The sequence below is a fragment of the Tupaia chinensis genome, unplaced genomic scaffold, assembly GCF_000334495.1.
Source record: "Tupaia chinensis unplaced genomic scaffold, TupChi_1.0 Scaffold149502_1, whole genome shotgun sequence".
Lineage (NCBI taxonomy): Eukaryota > Metazoa > Chordata > Mammalia > Scandentia > Tupaiidae > Tupaia > Tupaia belangeri.
The window spans coordinates 842,954-860,034 of NW_006209346.1; the positions used below are offsets into that span (position 1 = coordinate 842,954).

Genomic DNA, 17,081 nt, shown 5'->3' on the forward strand with positions numbered 1-17,081 from the left:
TTTTTTGCTATAGGGAGTGTGCGCTCGCCAGAAAGACAGAGAGACAGAGAGATAGAAAGTGAGAAATCACCCCTCAGGGGGGATGGACATGCCACAATCCCTTCTCCTCCATTCTCCTCTAGGGATCTTGGGCATGCACGCACACGCGCCTGGCGTGGGTTTAAGCCACTGGGTCCGGGACTCAAACTGTGGTAGACTACATGGGAGTTCAGCAACATAGCCATTATACTAACTCCCGAAATAAGACTTTTTTTGACTTTTTATGTCTGGTACTTTCATTGGGGGAAAAAAAATACTATGCAAATTCCACTTCTCTCCTTAAAAATGAAAGAGGAAAATCTAAATCTCATGTGACAAAGTAACATTTTACACTACAAAAAAAATTCTATATGGTTATATAGATTGATATGCACTACATTCATGCTGAGAACAACCATTTTGTACACTGTAAAGATGTACAGGGATTAAATGTAAATTTAAAACGTGTAAAATAAATAAATAAATAAAGGTTAAGGTGCTAGATTCCACGCGACCTATTCTGCAGCTTGAGTCCCAGACCCAATGATTGGAAAATCATACCAGGTGCATGTGCATGCATGCCCAAAATCCCAAGAGGAGAATGGAAGGGAAGGGACTGTGGCATGGCCATCCCCCCAGGGGGTGATTTTCACTTCTTCTCTCTCTCTTTCTCTAGCGACTGCACATACTCTATATCAAAAACTAGGGGAAAAAAATCTTTTTAAATAAAAAACATTCTTTTATTGAAGCATCCCGAACTGAATGCGAGTTACTGACCTTTAAATATGCATGAATTATGCTATAACTTCTATGTAAATTATCATCGCTCTGGAATGAGGAAATGTCTCCTTTCGTAAATTCTTTCAAGTAGCTACAAGCTACTCATCAAGGTTTCAGCTTAGTGAAAATTCCATCTTTGCTAAGTGTTTACAGTCCTTCACCACATTAATTTTTCCAACTTTCTCATGTACAGATTAGCCTGGAGATTTGTAGCCATCTGTCCTGCTATGATGGAGTTGGCTATTTTACACCACATTCTTGCCCCAAGGTTGAAGAGAGAGGGTTTTTATGCCAGAGTTACTAGAAGTAGGCAGAAAGATCATGGCCTTTCTTGAAAGACCAGACTTTGGAGTCGGACATGGATTTAAATCCTGACTCTGCTACCCAGCAACCCTATGACTTTGGGCAATTACTTAGTCTCTCTGAACTTTTACTTGCACATTGGTAAAACAGGGATCATGAAACTTTCTAGAGCTGTTATGAAGATTACCTTTTTTTACATACAGGGACTCAACTGTCATTAGTTTCCTTTTCCACTTTTCTCACAGTCACAGAGTCCCTATTCAACATTTCTTTATTAGAGCAATAGCTCTATTTCCTACTTTGGTGTCATTTTTAGGCCTGCTGCAACCAGGTCATAATGAATTAAAACATTTATACACATTTACTCAAGATGATCTGTGCCAGTTCTTTAAAAGAGGTCTTGATTGGGAAGGGGGCGGCTTAAGTGGTCAGTCTCCTGGCTTAGGTTCAAAAACCATTTTTTTTTCCTTTTGACAGAGGGTGTGTATACTCAATGGAGAGAGAGAGAGAGAAGGAAAACAAGAGAAGGAAAATGAAAAAGCACCTCCCCACAGGGAAAGATCACAGCATAATCATTTCTTGCCCATTTCTGCCTCATTCTGGGATTTGGGGCATGCGTGCACATGCACCCTGTTATGCTTCTCAAGCTACTGAGTCTGGGACTCAAGCTACACATGTGGGATTCAGCTCACAGACCCACCAGACCACGGGCTGACCCCAAGAACAACTTTTCAACCGTCTGTTTTCTAAAATCTTTCATTTCTGCTCCCACTGATTTGTAGGAACTGTCATTGTCATTAGAATAAATAGCCAACATATTCTCAATAATTGGTCAGAGGAATCAATAGAAGGAACTGTGGTACAGACATCCTGAACAGAATTCTGTCTTTTTTTTTTTTTTCTTTTGGAGAGGTTTTTGCTATAGGGCGTGTGCACTCGCCAGACAGAGAAAGAGAGACAGAGAGACAGAAAGTGAGAAATCACCCCCCCGGGGGGATGAACACGCCGCAATCCCTTCTCCTCCATTCTCCTCTCGGGATCTTGGGCACGCACGCATACGTGCCCGGCCTGAGTTTAAGCTGCCGGGTCCAAGACTTGAACTGCGGTCGACTACATGGGAGTCCAGCGACATAGCCATTACGCTAACTGCTGGTCCCGTGAACAGAATTCTGGGTTTCTATTTATTTGCAAAATATCGTAAATTCTGACCATATAATATCAATTTTTCTTCTGTGAAAGTGGGCTCATTTTAGAAAAAATTCTTTCATAGATTTATTTTGCTACTGTCTTTTGGATTTATTTAGCTAAACATTTGCAAAAAATTGGTAAACTATTATATGAAAGGACACATTCAGTACCTCCCAGGTATTTTAACAGGAGGGGGCACAGTCAAGGCTCTCTAGATGCCTTAGACACATTTTCTTCCTTAGGGATCAACCGATGGATATTTGTCTCTTATCTTGCACTTAGCTCAGGGAAGACAAACTCTCAGGCATTTTTATTTATTTATTTATTTTTAAGAGGTTTTTGCTATAGGGTGCATGCACTCACCAGAAAGACAGAGAGAGACAGAGAGACAGAAAGTGAGAAATCACCCCCCAGGGGGGATGGCCACGCCACAATCCCTTCTCCTCCATTCTCCTCTCGGGATCTTGGGCATGCACACACATGTGCCCAGTGTGAGTTTAAGCCACCGGGTCTGGGGATCGAACTGTGGTCGACTACATGGGAGTCCAGCGGCATAGCCATTATGCTAACTGCTGGTCCCCATGCAATTTTAAGTGCCCTTGGCAGGGCAGGGAGAAAGGCCTAATAGGTCAAACCTGGTCTGGGTGGTCCAGAGAGAAGGGACATACCCTAGTGGGGAATCCCTGGGGATCAGAGGAAGATTTCCACCTGAAAATGAGGTAGGAGACAGGGACCCTAAAAGAGGGAAGAAAGATGGGCTGCAGATGACTAACTTACCCAGCGATAACAACTGAACAACCCAGATGTTTAAAAGATCACTGGGAATGCTATCTTAAGACCACCTTAATCATCCCACCCTAAGTCCCTTTCCTTTAAAAGTCCCTAGGCCCTACCCATCAGGGCCCTTGCAACCGTAAGCATCTGGTCCCTTTCCTCCCTATTAGAAAGTGAGTAAACCTTTTTCTACACACTTACTCTCTGCTTCTGTGAATTCTTTTCTTTTTTACAGAGGTTTTGCTATAGGCACATGTGCTCACTGGAGAGATGAAGAGAGAGAGATAGAAAGCGAGAAATCACCCCCCTGGGGGGAATGGCTACACCATAATCCTCCCCCTCCAATCTCCTCTTGGGATTTTGGGCATGCATACACATGCACCTGGTGTGTTTTAAGCTGCTAGGTCCAGGACTCGAATCACTATTGACTATGTGAGAGTCCAGCAACGCAGCCATTATACCATCTGCTGGTCCCTGAGTCTATAAATTCTTTCACAGCCTATGACACAGATCACCCTAACGCTATATAAGTTGCTATTCATATGACTGCATAACCACACAGTATAAAATATCTGCTAAGGGAGGGGAGAGGGAGGAAAGGGAGGGAAAAAACGTTTGAGACTTAAGCCAGAATGTTAATTATTCACTAAAACAGAGAACTTCAAGTGATGCCTTGCATTTTGTTTAGGGTCTGTGGATTTTCACTATTTCAGTATTTTTTGTTTGTTTGCTTCTCAAGGTTATTTTGCTACTATTTCTATTTTATAGTTTGGCAGAAATGCAAAAATTCCCTTCCTCTAACCTGGCACAGAAGAAAAGGACACCAGTTAACCTGCTCTATTTTTATGTTGATGGCCAGAGCTATTTTGAGCATTTTGGTTCTATCCAATGATTATGCCAAGGAAAAAAGGTTAGCATGACATTAACAAGCTAAAGAGTCAATTCTGTTCTTTGGCCACTTATAAGCACATGTTTTTTTAAACAATCCCAAAGTTCATTTTCTGGTCATAAATAACAATGCAATTTGCCAGCATAAGTCTTAAAGCGTAATGATAAAGTCCCACCTTTTGTGCATCTCCTGTGACATATGCAATGGCTAGGGTTGGCAGAATCATGAACAGTGCGTTGTAATAGAGCAGGCCATATTTTCCCAGCTCCTAGGAGAGGAAACAATTAGACACTTCATCTGGTTCAAGGAGAAAAATACATACACAACCCTGCACAGAGGACCACCCCAATTACAAGTAAGTACACACATACCCCCACGCAACACATACGGCAAATTAATCAAGTCAGAGTATTTGCAAACATTAAGAACTACTCTAAACTTTCCAAAGACCAATAAAGATGATAAACTTAGAAGATTTCAAACATATATGAAATACATTCCTCACATGCCTCAGATGAGAAATATAAAAACGGTATCTACTGGCTGCCTCAAAACAGCAAGTAAGGGTTTCTTTGAATACACACACACATCTACGGCCCAGAAGCCCTTCTGTCTCCAGAACTGAATCGAGAGTCACTCAGCTAGTCTTGGACATTTCAGAAACACAGCAGAGTGCCATTTAAGAGATGGACAGGCAGATCCAGACACACCCCGACTCACAGCTATACCAACGCGGTGCTTCCTAGTGAAGTATTAGTATTTCGGAAAAGGAGAAGTAGGATGAAGTTTGAGATTACTGTGACTACAACTCCTAGAACACAGTAGGACTAGTTGTGCCCTCAGTTACTGGGAAATAAAGAAGGATAACACATATCTTCAAACACAAGGAGCTTATGAGAACTTGTTCATTTGATTCACATACTTCTGGGACATAAAATAAGAAACAGAAAAAGTAGGTCATAGTTTGTGAGGCAAGGAAGGGAGTATAGGGGAGAGTTGAGAATAGGAGTGTGATATCTGCCTAACTTCTATGACTGAAAGATCATGGAATGATGTGAAAAGTGAAACTACCTTCTCAAACACAGCTTTGAAAAAATGCAAAAAGAGCTACCTAGTACCAGAAAATCGATTAGACTATTATGCAGCTATACAATGAACATTACACAGCCACTACAATTTTAATGATGCAGACTGACTTGGAAAGGTGTCCATAAAACAGTACCAAATGAAAAACTTAAGTTAGAAATGATATATGCTCCCTCTGTGGCTTAAAATTTTGACATAGAAGTACACACACACAAACCCCAAATAAAGAACAGCCACTAGAACAAAGCTTCTCGCTTGGGAGGATTAAGGGAGATTTGTATTCCCTCTACTTCCCTATGACTTCTACTATTTCTATCATAAGTGTGTATGATTTTGTGTGATTTATTTTTAAGTTAAAATATTTTTAATTCAGGCCAGCCTGTGGTGTGGTGGTTGAAGAAGCTGGATCCCACATGGCCAACTGCGCCATTTTAGCCCCAGATCCAGCGGCTTGAGAAACATTCCGAGTGCACGTGCACACATACTAAAAATCCTGAAATGAGAAAGAAATGGAGAAAGGGCTACAGTGTGACCATGCCCCATGGGAGGTGGGGGGTGATTTCTCACTTTCCCTATCTCTCTGTGTCTCTAGTCAGCACACATACCCTCTGGTAAAACTTTTTTAAAAATATTTTTATTTTTGAGACCAGCAGATAGCATAATGGGTACATCACTGAACTCTCACATGACCGATTATGGTTTGAGTCCTGGACCCGGTGGCTTTAAACTCACACCAGGCACATGTTCACGCGTGCCCGGATCCCAAGAGGACAATGGAGGAAGAGGGGATTGCGGTGTGGCCATTCCCTCCAGAGCGGTGCTTTCTCACATTCTGTCTCCGTGTCACTCTCTGTCTCTCCAGTGAGCACACATGCCCTATAGCAAAAATCTCTCTCAAAAAAAAAATTATTTTCAAGATTTGGGACTCATACACACCACACACACACGCCTGGAGTTTTTTTTCAACTCGCTAGGTCTGTAATTTGAACCACACAGTAGCTATTTGGGATCCAGCTCTTTAACCACATCACAAGCTGGCCTGAATTAAAAATATTATTAAAAGTAAATCAGAGTAAAAAAATTTTTTTTCTAAATTTTGCCAGTAGGCATGTGCTCTTGCTGGAGAAAGACAGACAAAGGGGAGAAAGTGAGAGCATTCCCCACATAGCATGGCCATGGCACAATCCTTCTCTTTCAATTCTTCCTCCTTTCAGGATTGTGGGAACATGCACACATACCCTTGGTGTGTTTCTCAAGCTTCCAGGTTCAGGACTCAAACTGCATGATCAATCATGTGGGATCCAGTCACCTTAACTCCCATGCAACAGGCTCCTCGCCCCCTATCTTTAATTCAATAGCTGCTTTCAGGTCCGAAATGAAGCACTAAGTCATATGATTCATACCCAAATGACCACGATTACAAGCAGTCCTGAAATTATAGGTAATAAAACTCAAGCCATTATAAGCATCTCAGTGTGGCTATCCTGCCTCTAGAATAAACCACATAACTGATTGCTTATGGTCACCGCAAGCATCAACAAAAAGGTGTGCCTCATTTGTATACAACCAAAGGAAAAAAACCATGGTAGAACAAAACCACCTTTAAGAATGGGTGCCCAGTCAGCTAGAGACCTCAGTATTATCCAGGAAACAGGATAGGAATATACTTGGTTCGAATATGCCCCCCACTCACCCCCAATTCATATGGTGAAAACTTAAATCTGATTATGGCATCAAAGGTGTGGCCTTTGGTTAAAGAATGGTGATTCGGTGAGTGATGAGGGTGGGGCCCCCATGACTGAGTTCTAAAAAACAAGAAATGAGACTAGGAAATACACATGGAGACAGATTATGCTCTGCTCTGCATAAAGTTCTATCTTCCATCATTTAGTGACGTCTGTGACTTTCTAGTCACCAAAACTGTGAGTCAAATAAATCTCTATTTTTAAAAATTCTCAGTCTTGGGTATTTCTGTCAGCAGTGCAGTCGTGGACCAATACGGCACACGAACACATACTCACAGACACTTACCCAGACAACCAACAACCAAAACATAAATGTCAAAATTGCTATTTTTTCCTTCCACATTTTAAGATATCTTTCTTCTTTTTTTATTGAAAGGGTATATGTGTGTTCACCAGAGAGAAAACACACTCCCCAATGGGAGGGTCACACCACAATCCCTTATTCTGTACTTCTCCATCCCATTAGGATTCTGGGCATATGTGCCCACAAGTCCAGCACATTTTTCAAGTCACTAGGGCCCGTATTCCAATCAGAGCCAGCCATGGAGGGATCTAGTTCTCTATGCACAAGGCTGAACCTTTGAGCTATGGACTGGCCCTCTCCCTGCCTTATTAAGCAGTGTAGACTGACTAAAATTTGATTTAGGGCATCATCATAAACATGCATTAATATATTATGTTCTTGTATGGTACTGCCCTCAATGCTGTTTTAATAGCTCCTGCACCATTTTTTTTTTTCCTTCAGTATTTGTACCTTTATATCTTTCCTATTTGTTTCTCCTGTTGTTAGCTGACTTTTCCTAATGTTGGGTAGCCTCTCTGCCTCTAAACAGAATCCCACCTTCTATTTCTTTGCTTCTAATTTGTGAACCAGGAAAAGTACACCAATGAGTTTTAAAAAGTTCTACAAATAAGTTGTAAGTCATTTCTGAGTGACAAACTTCTAGGAATAAAATACTCAGAAACCCCTCTAATTTTTTCCAGGTTCTATGATATACTACACTGTCCAGTATGGTAGCCACTAGCCACATAGAACTATCTAAATTTAATAATAATTACATAAAACTATTCGGTTCCTAGTTGTACCAGTCACTTCTCAAGTGTTGAACAGCCACATGTCACTAGTGGCTACTACTAAAGCCAGCAGAGATACAGCAGATACCCATCCTCACAGAAAATTCCACTGGACATACTGTTTGGGACAGATGAAGTTGTTGGGTAGATGAAGTGTTATTATTAGTATCTATCTTCCAGAGCAGCAAGTGGGCTAAAATAAAACAGATCCTACTCTCTGTTCTCCTTTCTATAGCTATTTAGAAAAGATAAAAAATGTACATAGTAGTTACAAATGCAATTCTCCTCCAGCATCATCAAGGCAAATAAATGGAAGGCAAAATGTAAAAGGCATACTTAAAGAAAATGCATTAGAAAAATTTACCCTGTCCCTAGCACTCCAAGTATTAAAGTAAAAGCTCTTGAGAATTAAGAAATCTATTTGGGATGGCCATACATACAATCTATACTTCTTTTCTAGAGAAGAAGGCAAAGCCCCTGGTCATGATGACACCAACTCCATACTAATACTACCATCAAGAAAACAAGGCATTTGTATTTATTTATGACCTGAGTTCCAAAGTAGACACCAAGTAGTTCCAGAAATACTATTCATATAATACAGCCAATTAAGAACTAAGCAGATAGTCAACTGACTAAAGATAAAACGTGGATAGGAAAATAAAGCCATGGGCAATCATAAGACTTAGTAAGATAAAAAATCCCCAGCTGCGGGAACCAGCAGTTAGCGTAACGGCTATGTCGCTGGGCTCCCACGTAGTCAACCGCGGTTTGCGTCCCGGACCCAGTGGCTTAAAACTCACGCCAGGCGCGTGTGCGTGCGTGCCCAAGATCCCGAGAAGAGAATGGAGGAGAAGGGATTGCGGCGTGACCATCCCCCCGGGGGGTGATTTCTCACTTTCTGTCTGTCTCTGTCTGTCTGTCTGTCGAGCAAGCGCATGCACCCTATAGCGAAAATCTCTCCCAAAAAATATAAAAAATCCCCAGCTGCTCAAGAAAAACTGTGATGACATTTAACATAAATAACTTATATCGCTCCTCATAAAGGATACATTAAATATCAGGAACAACAACAACCATACATATTATTTATATATATATATATCCATGTAATTGTTCCTTACAATATATATAACCTCGTAACAATGTAGCACAAGCAATGTAGCTCAAGTACTCAGCTTTCTGATAGTCTAGCTTGATCAAAATAAAAAATTTAATTTGACTATCTTTGAGGTTTATAGTGAACAAACAAACATAATCTTGTGAAGTCTTTGTGTGCAAGCTGCAAGTAGAGGCAAAGAGCTGGGGATGTACAAAATTCACAGGTATGAGATCTGGGCCAGAGAACTTAGTGTTGTCTGAGAGAGAGATCCTAATGCCCCCTCAAGTTCCTCATTACTTGTAGGGCAAATACACAAAGGTCATCCTTGTTCTACAGTCCCTTCCAACACTTTCGTCTCTTCAAGCATACACAAAGGCTTTCCGTTTTCTCTTTCCCATCTCAAGTCCCTCACTGTGGCCTTTAGAACAGCGGTCTCCAGCTTTCCTTGCACCAGGGAACAGCCTCATAGAAGACAGGGACTGGCAGTTGGCCTAATGGCTATGTTGCTGGACTCTCACTTAGTTGACTGCAGTTCGAGTCCTGGACCCGATGGCATGCTGAGTGCATGTGCATGCATGCTTAAGATCCCAAGAAACAAATGGAGGAGAAGGGACTGTGGCGTGGCCATCCTCCCAGGGGGGGTGATTTCTCGCTTTCCGTCTCTCTGTTTCTCTCTGTCTTTCTGGCGAGCACATGTACCCTATAGCAAAAAACCTCTCCGAAAAAAGAAAAAAAAAAAAAAAAAAGATAATCCCTCCACAGACAGGGGCAGAAGGGGAAGGAGGGTTGATCCCAAGATGACCCAAGTGCACCACATCTATTGTGCACCCAATTCCCACCACTACCACATTGCAATATACAACAATGAAACAACCACACACATAGTAGGGTTTGCACTTCCATAAAAATCCAGTGCAATACAAGTGATGGGGAGAAGCTGCAAACACAAAGCCTCCAGAGCTTGCCTGCAACCCACCACCTCCACTCTCCCACATGTGTCCCTCCTCATCCCACCCATCCTCTGAACCCCCGACTCCCTGCATGACTGGAGAAAAGAGGAGGAGGTCACAGGCAGTCCATGGTCCAGGGATTAGGGACTTCTGCACTGAACACAGCCAGGAACACATACAAAACTCTTCTCTACTAAACACTCCTTAGTTTCCCCATCCCATTTCAGTCAGTCTTCATAGTCCTTTCCAGAAAAGCCAGCAACAAAACGCAAATGCTAATTAATTAATTATAAAATAGTTCCCTACATAAGCACCGAAGTATAAGCATTTGACCCTCAGAGAGCTCCGTGTCTTTCCCATTGCTCCTAAGTGTGCTTCTTTATCCCCTGCTTTTCCTCTGAAGACCTGACATTACCATTCCCTACATCGGTAAAGAAGCTTTAGTAAAGCTTTAGTGAAGAAGCTTGCTACCTACTTTTGAATCTAATTTTTGTTTTACATATGCACCATTTGCTGCTGTCAGGACATCATTTATCAGAATAAAAACATATCCTTCCAGATCAAATGCCAAGTCGGAGCTGTAAAACATAAGCAAGAGGTTAAGAACAATGCATATTTAAAAAACATTCATTTAACTTTACACAGGTCTAAACTACAATATTTGTAAGAACGCAGTCTTATTTAGACAAGGGAAGATTAGACATTTTAGCAGTAACTGATATTCGTTCAATACGTTGGTTTGCGATTTCATACCCAGTAAGATTCCTCAGAAATAAGAAACACTAACACATAAGCATATTGTTAGTAATAATCAAGTATATCGTTTACTAGCATACTGCTCTGACTTCAAATTCAAATAAGCAGGCAGAAGGCAAAAGAGTTCAATTTCGCAGATAAGGAAACTAAAAGGATGGAGTCATTAATATATCATTTTCCGAAGAGTCACACAAAAGGTAGGACTACCTTGCATAGGTAACTAGGCCACAGTGTGGGATTTCTGAAGCATAGATAGTGGTTAGTTCTAAGATCAAGCTAGAACAGTGCCTAAGAACATGGTAGGAACTCAATACCTAAATAACTTCTCAATGAACTCATGGGGTGAAAGTAATGGGATTGGAAAAACTGAAAATTTCTGGTACTTTAATATGCCAGGCATAAGATATGAGTATAGTAAATTTAATAGAATAGATAAAAATATTGAAACCAGCAATGGTGTAATGGCTACATTGCTGGACTCCCATGTAGTCAACTGTAGTTTGAGTCCCGGACCCGGTGGCTTAAATTCACACCAGATATGTGTGCATGTGTGCCCAAGAGCAGAATGGAGAAGGGACTGTGGCGTGGCCATCCTCCCTGGAGGGTGATTTCTTGCTTTCTGTCTCTCTGTCTCTCTCTGTCTTTCTGGTGAACACATGCGCCTTATAGCAAAAACCTCTCAAAAAAACCCAAAAAACAAAAAACAAAAAAAAACTGCAAAAAGTACAGTTTCACCATTACTTTACTGTCCTAGCTAAAACAGGATCCCACATTCCGTGGTTCTGTATCTAGTATACATCTTATAGCTAAACTAAGAAATGGAACCAAGACATCCGAGGAGCTCTATACCACTGCAATTTTAGGCAAGACTAGCCTAAAGCAACTCTCTATCTCAGTAGAGCAACCCTCTGATTAATTTCAGATTCTGTCTGAAGTCCTGTCCTCCCAAACTTTTTCCCAAGTTAAAAATTCTATTTAGACAAGGCTGATCCAGATAGTAATCTTGCTCAGCTTTTTACAGGTCAGAGTAAGCACTAAGGAACTCCTCTTGATCCAGGAGTTGTTTAGTACAATTTTGGATCCCATCAGCTTCAAGAAAATGTTTTAAGGTATAGTAGGGCACCTCTAAAATGAAAGTAGAAGGTTGGTATAAACATTTTTTTTTTTAAGGAGACAATATGACCTAGAGGGAAAATAAGTCTGCTATATAACCACATTCTAGTAATCAATCATGCAACCTTTTTATTTTAGAATGAAATTTCACTTGGAGGTTTAGGGCAAAATATCATTTTACTTTTATTTTCCCACCTCTACTACAGGACTGTGATGAAGGTAAATGAGCCAACCCAAAAGGCACACTGGAATTCCTAGATGGAAAATGTCAAGCAGAATTTGCAGCATTAGCAAATCTAAATATGCAAGCCCTAGGCTAGTAAACTGCTGTAGAAGGCTTCTAGCAATTGTTTAAATTTTTTGAGTCTTTGGGTATACATTTCTCCCATGTAGTTTTTTTTCCTCCCAGTTTTGCTACAGGGCGTGTGAACTCGCTGGAGAGACAGAGAGAGAGAAAGCGAGAAATCAATCCCCTCACCCCTTCCACCCCAGAAGATGGCCACACCACAGTCCCTTCTCCTCTATTCTCCTCTTGGGATTTTGGGCAGCCACACACATCCATCCGGCATGAGTTTTAAGCTGCCAGGTCTGGGACTCAAACCAAGGTAGACTATGTGGGAGTCCAGCAACATAGTTTTAAAACTAAAACTTAAGCTTTAAAAGCTGTAGTATATTAACGGAATGTCTATTATAACATTTCTGATATATCTTAAGTAATGTCAAGTAAGTGATACTATTATTCATTATTCCAGAAGGGCAAATGACTCATTATCATTTTCCTCACCTCACAAAAAGGCAGACACTGTAGTCTTTAGCAGCATGCAAAGTAACAGAATGCCAGGTGCAGATTTGGCTTTGAAGTCAGGTACAGATTCAAACTCTTGCCCTGATGTTTACTATCTGGGTGACCTTAAACGCAAGTTAGTAAACTAAAGCTTTAGTTTCCTCAACTACGAAATAGGAAAATTATACATATACCACTTTCAGAGTTGTTGTAAACATGTAAAATGCTGAATATATTGTGTAGTACAAACTATGTGGTCAATAAGTAGAAACAAGTAACAAATCTTAAATTATATGAATTTAACTTTTAAGAGTCCCAAGAATCTGAATTTTCCCAGCCTTGATACAATCAAAAAGATTTAAACTATTGGTTAAAGAAGAGTCTTTTTTAATGCTTTTCAAAGATATGATTCTCATTTTTTATAATTGACCTTTTATCAGTAATTACTGACAGTGTCTAAGCCCACATCTTACCTGGCAGCTACAAAGGCTCCAATAATCATTGCAAATACAGTCATTTTAATACCCCATGAAAAAGTCTTCCTAAAAAATAATTTAAAAATACATACATGACTTCAACTATTCACATAGAATCAGTTTACAACATAAGCAAAACAAACAAATAAGAAAAACCATGTTATTTTCTTTAAATTAAAGCTACAATTATATTTCAAATGCTTCCAAGAAAATACTTAAAAGAACTCTTCTGAAACAAAAACTTACTTTGTCACACATATAATCACACTCATTTTTGTCTTAATTTTACCACTTATTATTGTTAATTTCAATGCTTGTAAATCATAATTCCTTTTAAATAGGAAAACATCACATCTATTTGTAGTAAAAGTAACCAAGACACAAACACTATTTAAAACCTATAGCTATGATTCTGGTTGCAGAATCTGCTTCGCTCGGTGGTCACAGTAGGTACAGGAATTCTACAAAGTAAATCTTATACTCCAAAGAGCTTTTAATTCCAATTCCTCATCTTCCCAACTACTGCACCCATAAAATAACAAGTCAACAGCAAAGGGAGAAAGGTGCTTAAACTCAAAAGTTGAAGTAGAAACAATGCAAATAATTTTAACATCTCATATATGCTAGATACCTTTTCAAGGTGATTAAACTTGCTTAAAGAATAGATGTATTAGCAATTGAACTTACTTGAGTAAAACTCCTTCAGCAAACATTGTAAACAGGATAGAGAACCTTCTCAGAACTGTAAACATTGGCAAGCTGCAAAAAAATAGACAATTAAGTAAAATAAAGTATAGCAATATTTGTAAACCAAGATTTTTCCAAATTGGTAGTTTAAAATGCCAATCTCTTTCTTCCATTATAGAAATTTCATGCTGATTAATCCTTACTACTGTAGACATAATTCTTATTGAAAGCCTAAAAGTAGGAGGCCAGCATGTGGCATGGTGGCTAAGGCTGCTGGACTCCCACATGGCTGACCGTAGTTCGAGTTCCGGACCTGGTGGCTTGCTTTCTCACTTTCCCTCTCTCCCTTTGTCCCTCTCTCTTGCTCTGTCCCTCTCTGGTCAAATTTTAAAAAATAAATAAAGTTAAATAAAATAATTCTTTAAAAAAATAATAATAAAGCCTAAAAGTAGCTTTTTTAAACTATTAAATGGAAGAAGTAATAAACTATAAAATGCCAGAAATCATGCATCGATTATCACAGATTAACAATTACTTTTTTATTTTACTCTACACCCTGAGCTGTACAGAACCTTGTTAGTCTTTAACAAAAGAAAGCTTTCTTTTCCTTTCTTCACTGGACTGACCTTCCTACCCACTACCTAGACTCCCCGAAAGACATCTATGAAAATCTTATCCCATGAAACATTCCTTGACTGTCCTTTTGTGGAAATAATTTTGTATTCCTCTTAATTCTCAGAACATTTTACGTACCTAATCAAACCTATCTTGCAATATAGTTATTTCTGAATATATCTTATCTCACCCCAAAGTGCCTTATGTTTAGCTGGCATTAGAAGACAGAATGTGAATGGATGGATAGGCGGATGACAAAGGATGAGAAAAGCAAACTCCACACAAACAGCACTTTGCAGCAGGCCAGCATTTCTTTCCAAGTGGGTAATGAGATGGAAAGCCATGCCCCACCCAGGATAAATTTGACTTCCTTGGAATTCTCCCCAGAGATAGCATCTTAGTCATTCTATCAGGTTTCTTGAGTTCAAAAAAGGAGAAAATGAAAAACACTTTGACTCTGATCATAAGAGATTTCTCCATACTGTTTTATAATCATCCTATACTTATGGCTTAAGTCCATATGGAAGCAGTAAAGCCACGTGTCTATTAAATGATTTCTCTATGTGTATCGTTTTAATATTACACATATCCAATACATACATACTACACTCTGTAAGTGGAGAAGCCAAGAATTGTAAGGATAGTGAGTGTTATCATAGAGTACAGAACTCTTGCTTCTAAAAGTGAATATGCTACCTCTACAGTCACACTGACATAGAGTAAGATACTAATCATATTTGTATCAGAGTTCTATCTGATGTCACTTTACTTCACATTACAAGAAAAACTACAAAAGTTCTCACGCCCACCCTCTGACTTTGTTGTAATACGCCTAAAATATAATGTTTATGAACTATATTAAAGAATTGAAATCCCAACAGCCTACCATATATCCTTCACTACTACAGGTCTGGAAAAACAAGGAAAATCTCCTACCCAGCATTTTACAACATTTTAAGACTCCTAACAAAACAAAAAACTCTTTCTCTTCAAAGTAAAAACACTTAAACTAAAACCTTTGGTGCGACCCTCATTATTTAGTAGTAAGACGCTTTTCTGATCCTTTTCATTTCTTTCCAGACTCAATAACCATGTGTTAAATATTTGACATTCAAGTAGTTTTAAAAATACATTATATTAACCTCACTAGTAAAATAAAGTTATTCATACTTCAGTTTCTTTGTGCTGAACAGTCCCGTGATTTGGTTCCCAAAATATAGTAGAGGTAGTGGAAACGTCTAGAAAATTAAAGAGGGATAACAAAGCTCAGTAATAAAGGCAGCTAAAACCAAACCCTTTCCAACAGAAACACTCTTACTTATGTGATCAAATTCTTCCCACTTAAAACATAAGACTAGTTCTCACATCTGACTGTGACCACCAGGAAACACCCAAACACTAACTACTCTTGAATAAACTGCGTTACTCTGGTAGAAAGAGAGAGGGAGGAGGGCAATGGAGAAAAGAAACAGAAATGTGTATATTATAAACCAAAGTGGCACAGAAACATCATTTACTTTCAAATATATTTAAAAATATTTGTCCATGGTCCTAATGTCATCAGAAATAGGAAAGGCTTTCATCCTCACCTGGGGTCAAGCAGAAACAGACAGACTATGAAACTAAACCCAAGAATAGTGAATGCAGGATACAAAAGCTAGATTTGATGGATACTGCAAAATACTCTTGTATTCCCAACAAGTGTGCACTACTTAGAGCAGAAGATTCCTAGGATTTTTTTCCCTTAATTTATAAGATTCTGTGGAATTTAACACTACATTTATTTTTCACCTTCCTTACATGCACTATATATAGGGCAGTTTTGAGACTACCATTTTTAAACATGCAAGGTACTGATAAAATAATAGAATGACTTCTTTTGACAAAGTATCACTTTTTTTTTTCTTTTACCTTTCGAGGTACATTTCTGTCAAAGTCAGGAAACTTGACTACTCTGAGCGCCTTTCCCACCCAGAGCACTGCCACTGTGGCCACCATCTGTAAACAGAGAACACAGATTCACTGTTCTACATATAAAGACACACACACACAAGTCCTGACAACATAAACCACGTCATGCTGAGGATTCCAACTAACCTGGCCAAGTCCAACACATAGTGAGGAAGGAAATCTACAAGAAGGGTAAAGAAAGAAAACATTTTTAAAAGCACAGTCATTAAAAAAAGAAAAACCACACATAGCTCTGTGAACTCAATTTGAGTACTGGCAGCCTTAAAACGTTATTTGGCACAATCCACACCATCATTCTACCCCTTATCCAGATAAAAACCTCGTGAGAAAGCCCAGCGGGTTGTCAGGCCACATCGCTGATCCTGTAGCCTAGGGCAGTCACTTGTCTCATCTTGTCTGATTCTACAATTCTGCTGCCTGCAACGGATTTGTCAAGGAAGTTTAGACACCGATCTCAACGGCTTTACAGCTTTAGAGGGAGGGAAAAAAAAAAAAAGTCTCCCGCCTCTACGTCCCAGTGACAGGAAGATAAGTGGGCGTGAGGATGCGCACGTCCCCAGAGGCTGTCAGCGGGTGCTGGGACACTGAAGCCCCGACCCCGGTCCAGGCTGCATGGCAGGGATGGCACCCCAGTTGTCCTCGCTGCTAGCATGCACAGGAGCCCAAAAGGCACCAAGCAACTTTGCTCCAGCGCTCCAAAAGGCAAGCTTTTCGGGGGCTGCGCCGAGGGCACGGCAGGCGCACGGGGCCGGCCAGAGCTCGGCGCCGGG

At 40.0% G+C, this 17,081-nt stretch overlaps 1 protein-coding gene across 2 annotated transcripts in view; it reads right to left on the reverse strand.

The window, feature by feature from the left end:
- The window catches only part of SLC35D1 (solute carrier family 35 member D1), a 42,317-nt gene that overhangs the window by 24,893 nt on the left and 343 nt on the right, over positions 1-17,081 (reverse strand). Inside the window, exons 1-8 of one of the 2 annotated variants that reach the window (XM_027769432.1) lie at positions 16,631-17,044; positions 16,438-16,471; positions 16,252-16,338; positions 15,511-15,578; positions 13,726-13,797; positions 13,036-13,104; positions 10,385-10,487; positions 4,128-4,220 (exon numbers count right to left, since the gene is read on the reverse strand). In XM_027769432.1, coding sequence (XP_027625233.1) covers positions 4,128-4,220; positions 10,385-10,487; positions 13,036-13,104; positions 13,726-13,797; positions 15,511-15,578; positions 16,252-16,338; positions 16,438-16,471; positions 16,631-16,665 — 561 coding nt within the window. In that variant the 5' untranslated portion in view covers positions 16,666-17,044. Of the gene's footprint in view, positions 1-4,127; positions 4,221-10,384; positions 10,488-13,035; positions 13,105-13,725; positions 13,798-15,510; positions 15,579-16,251; positions 16,339-16,437; positions 16,472-16,630; positions 17,045-17,081 lie in introns of those variants that run through there. The other variant, XM_006171402.3, reaches the window with a different exon arrangement.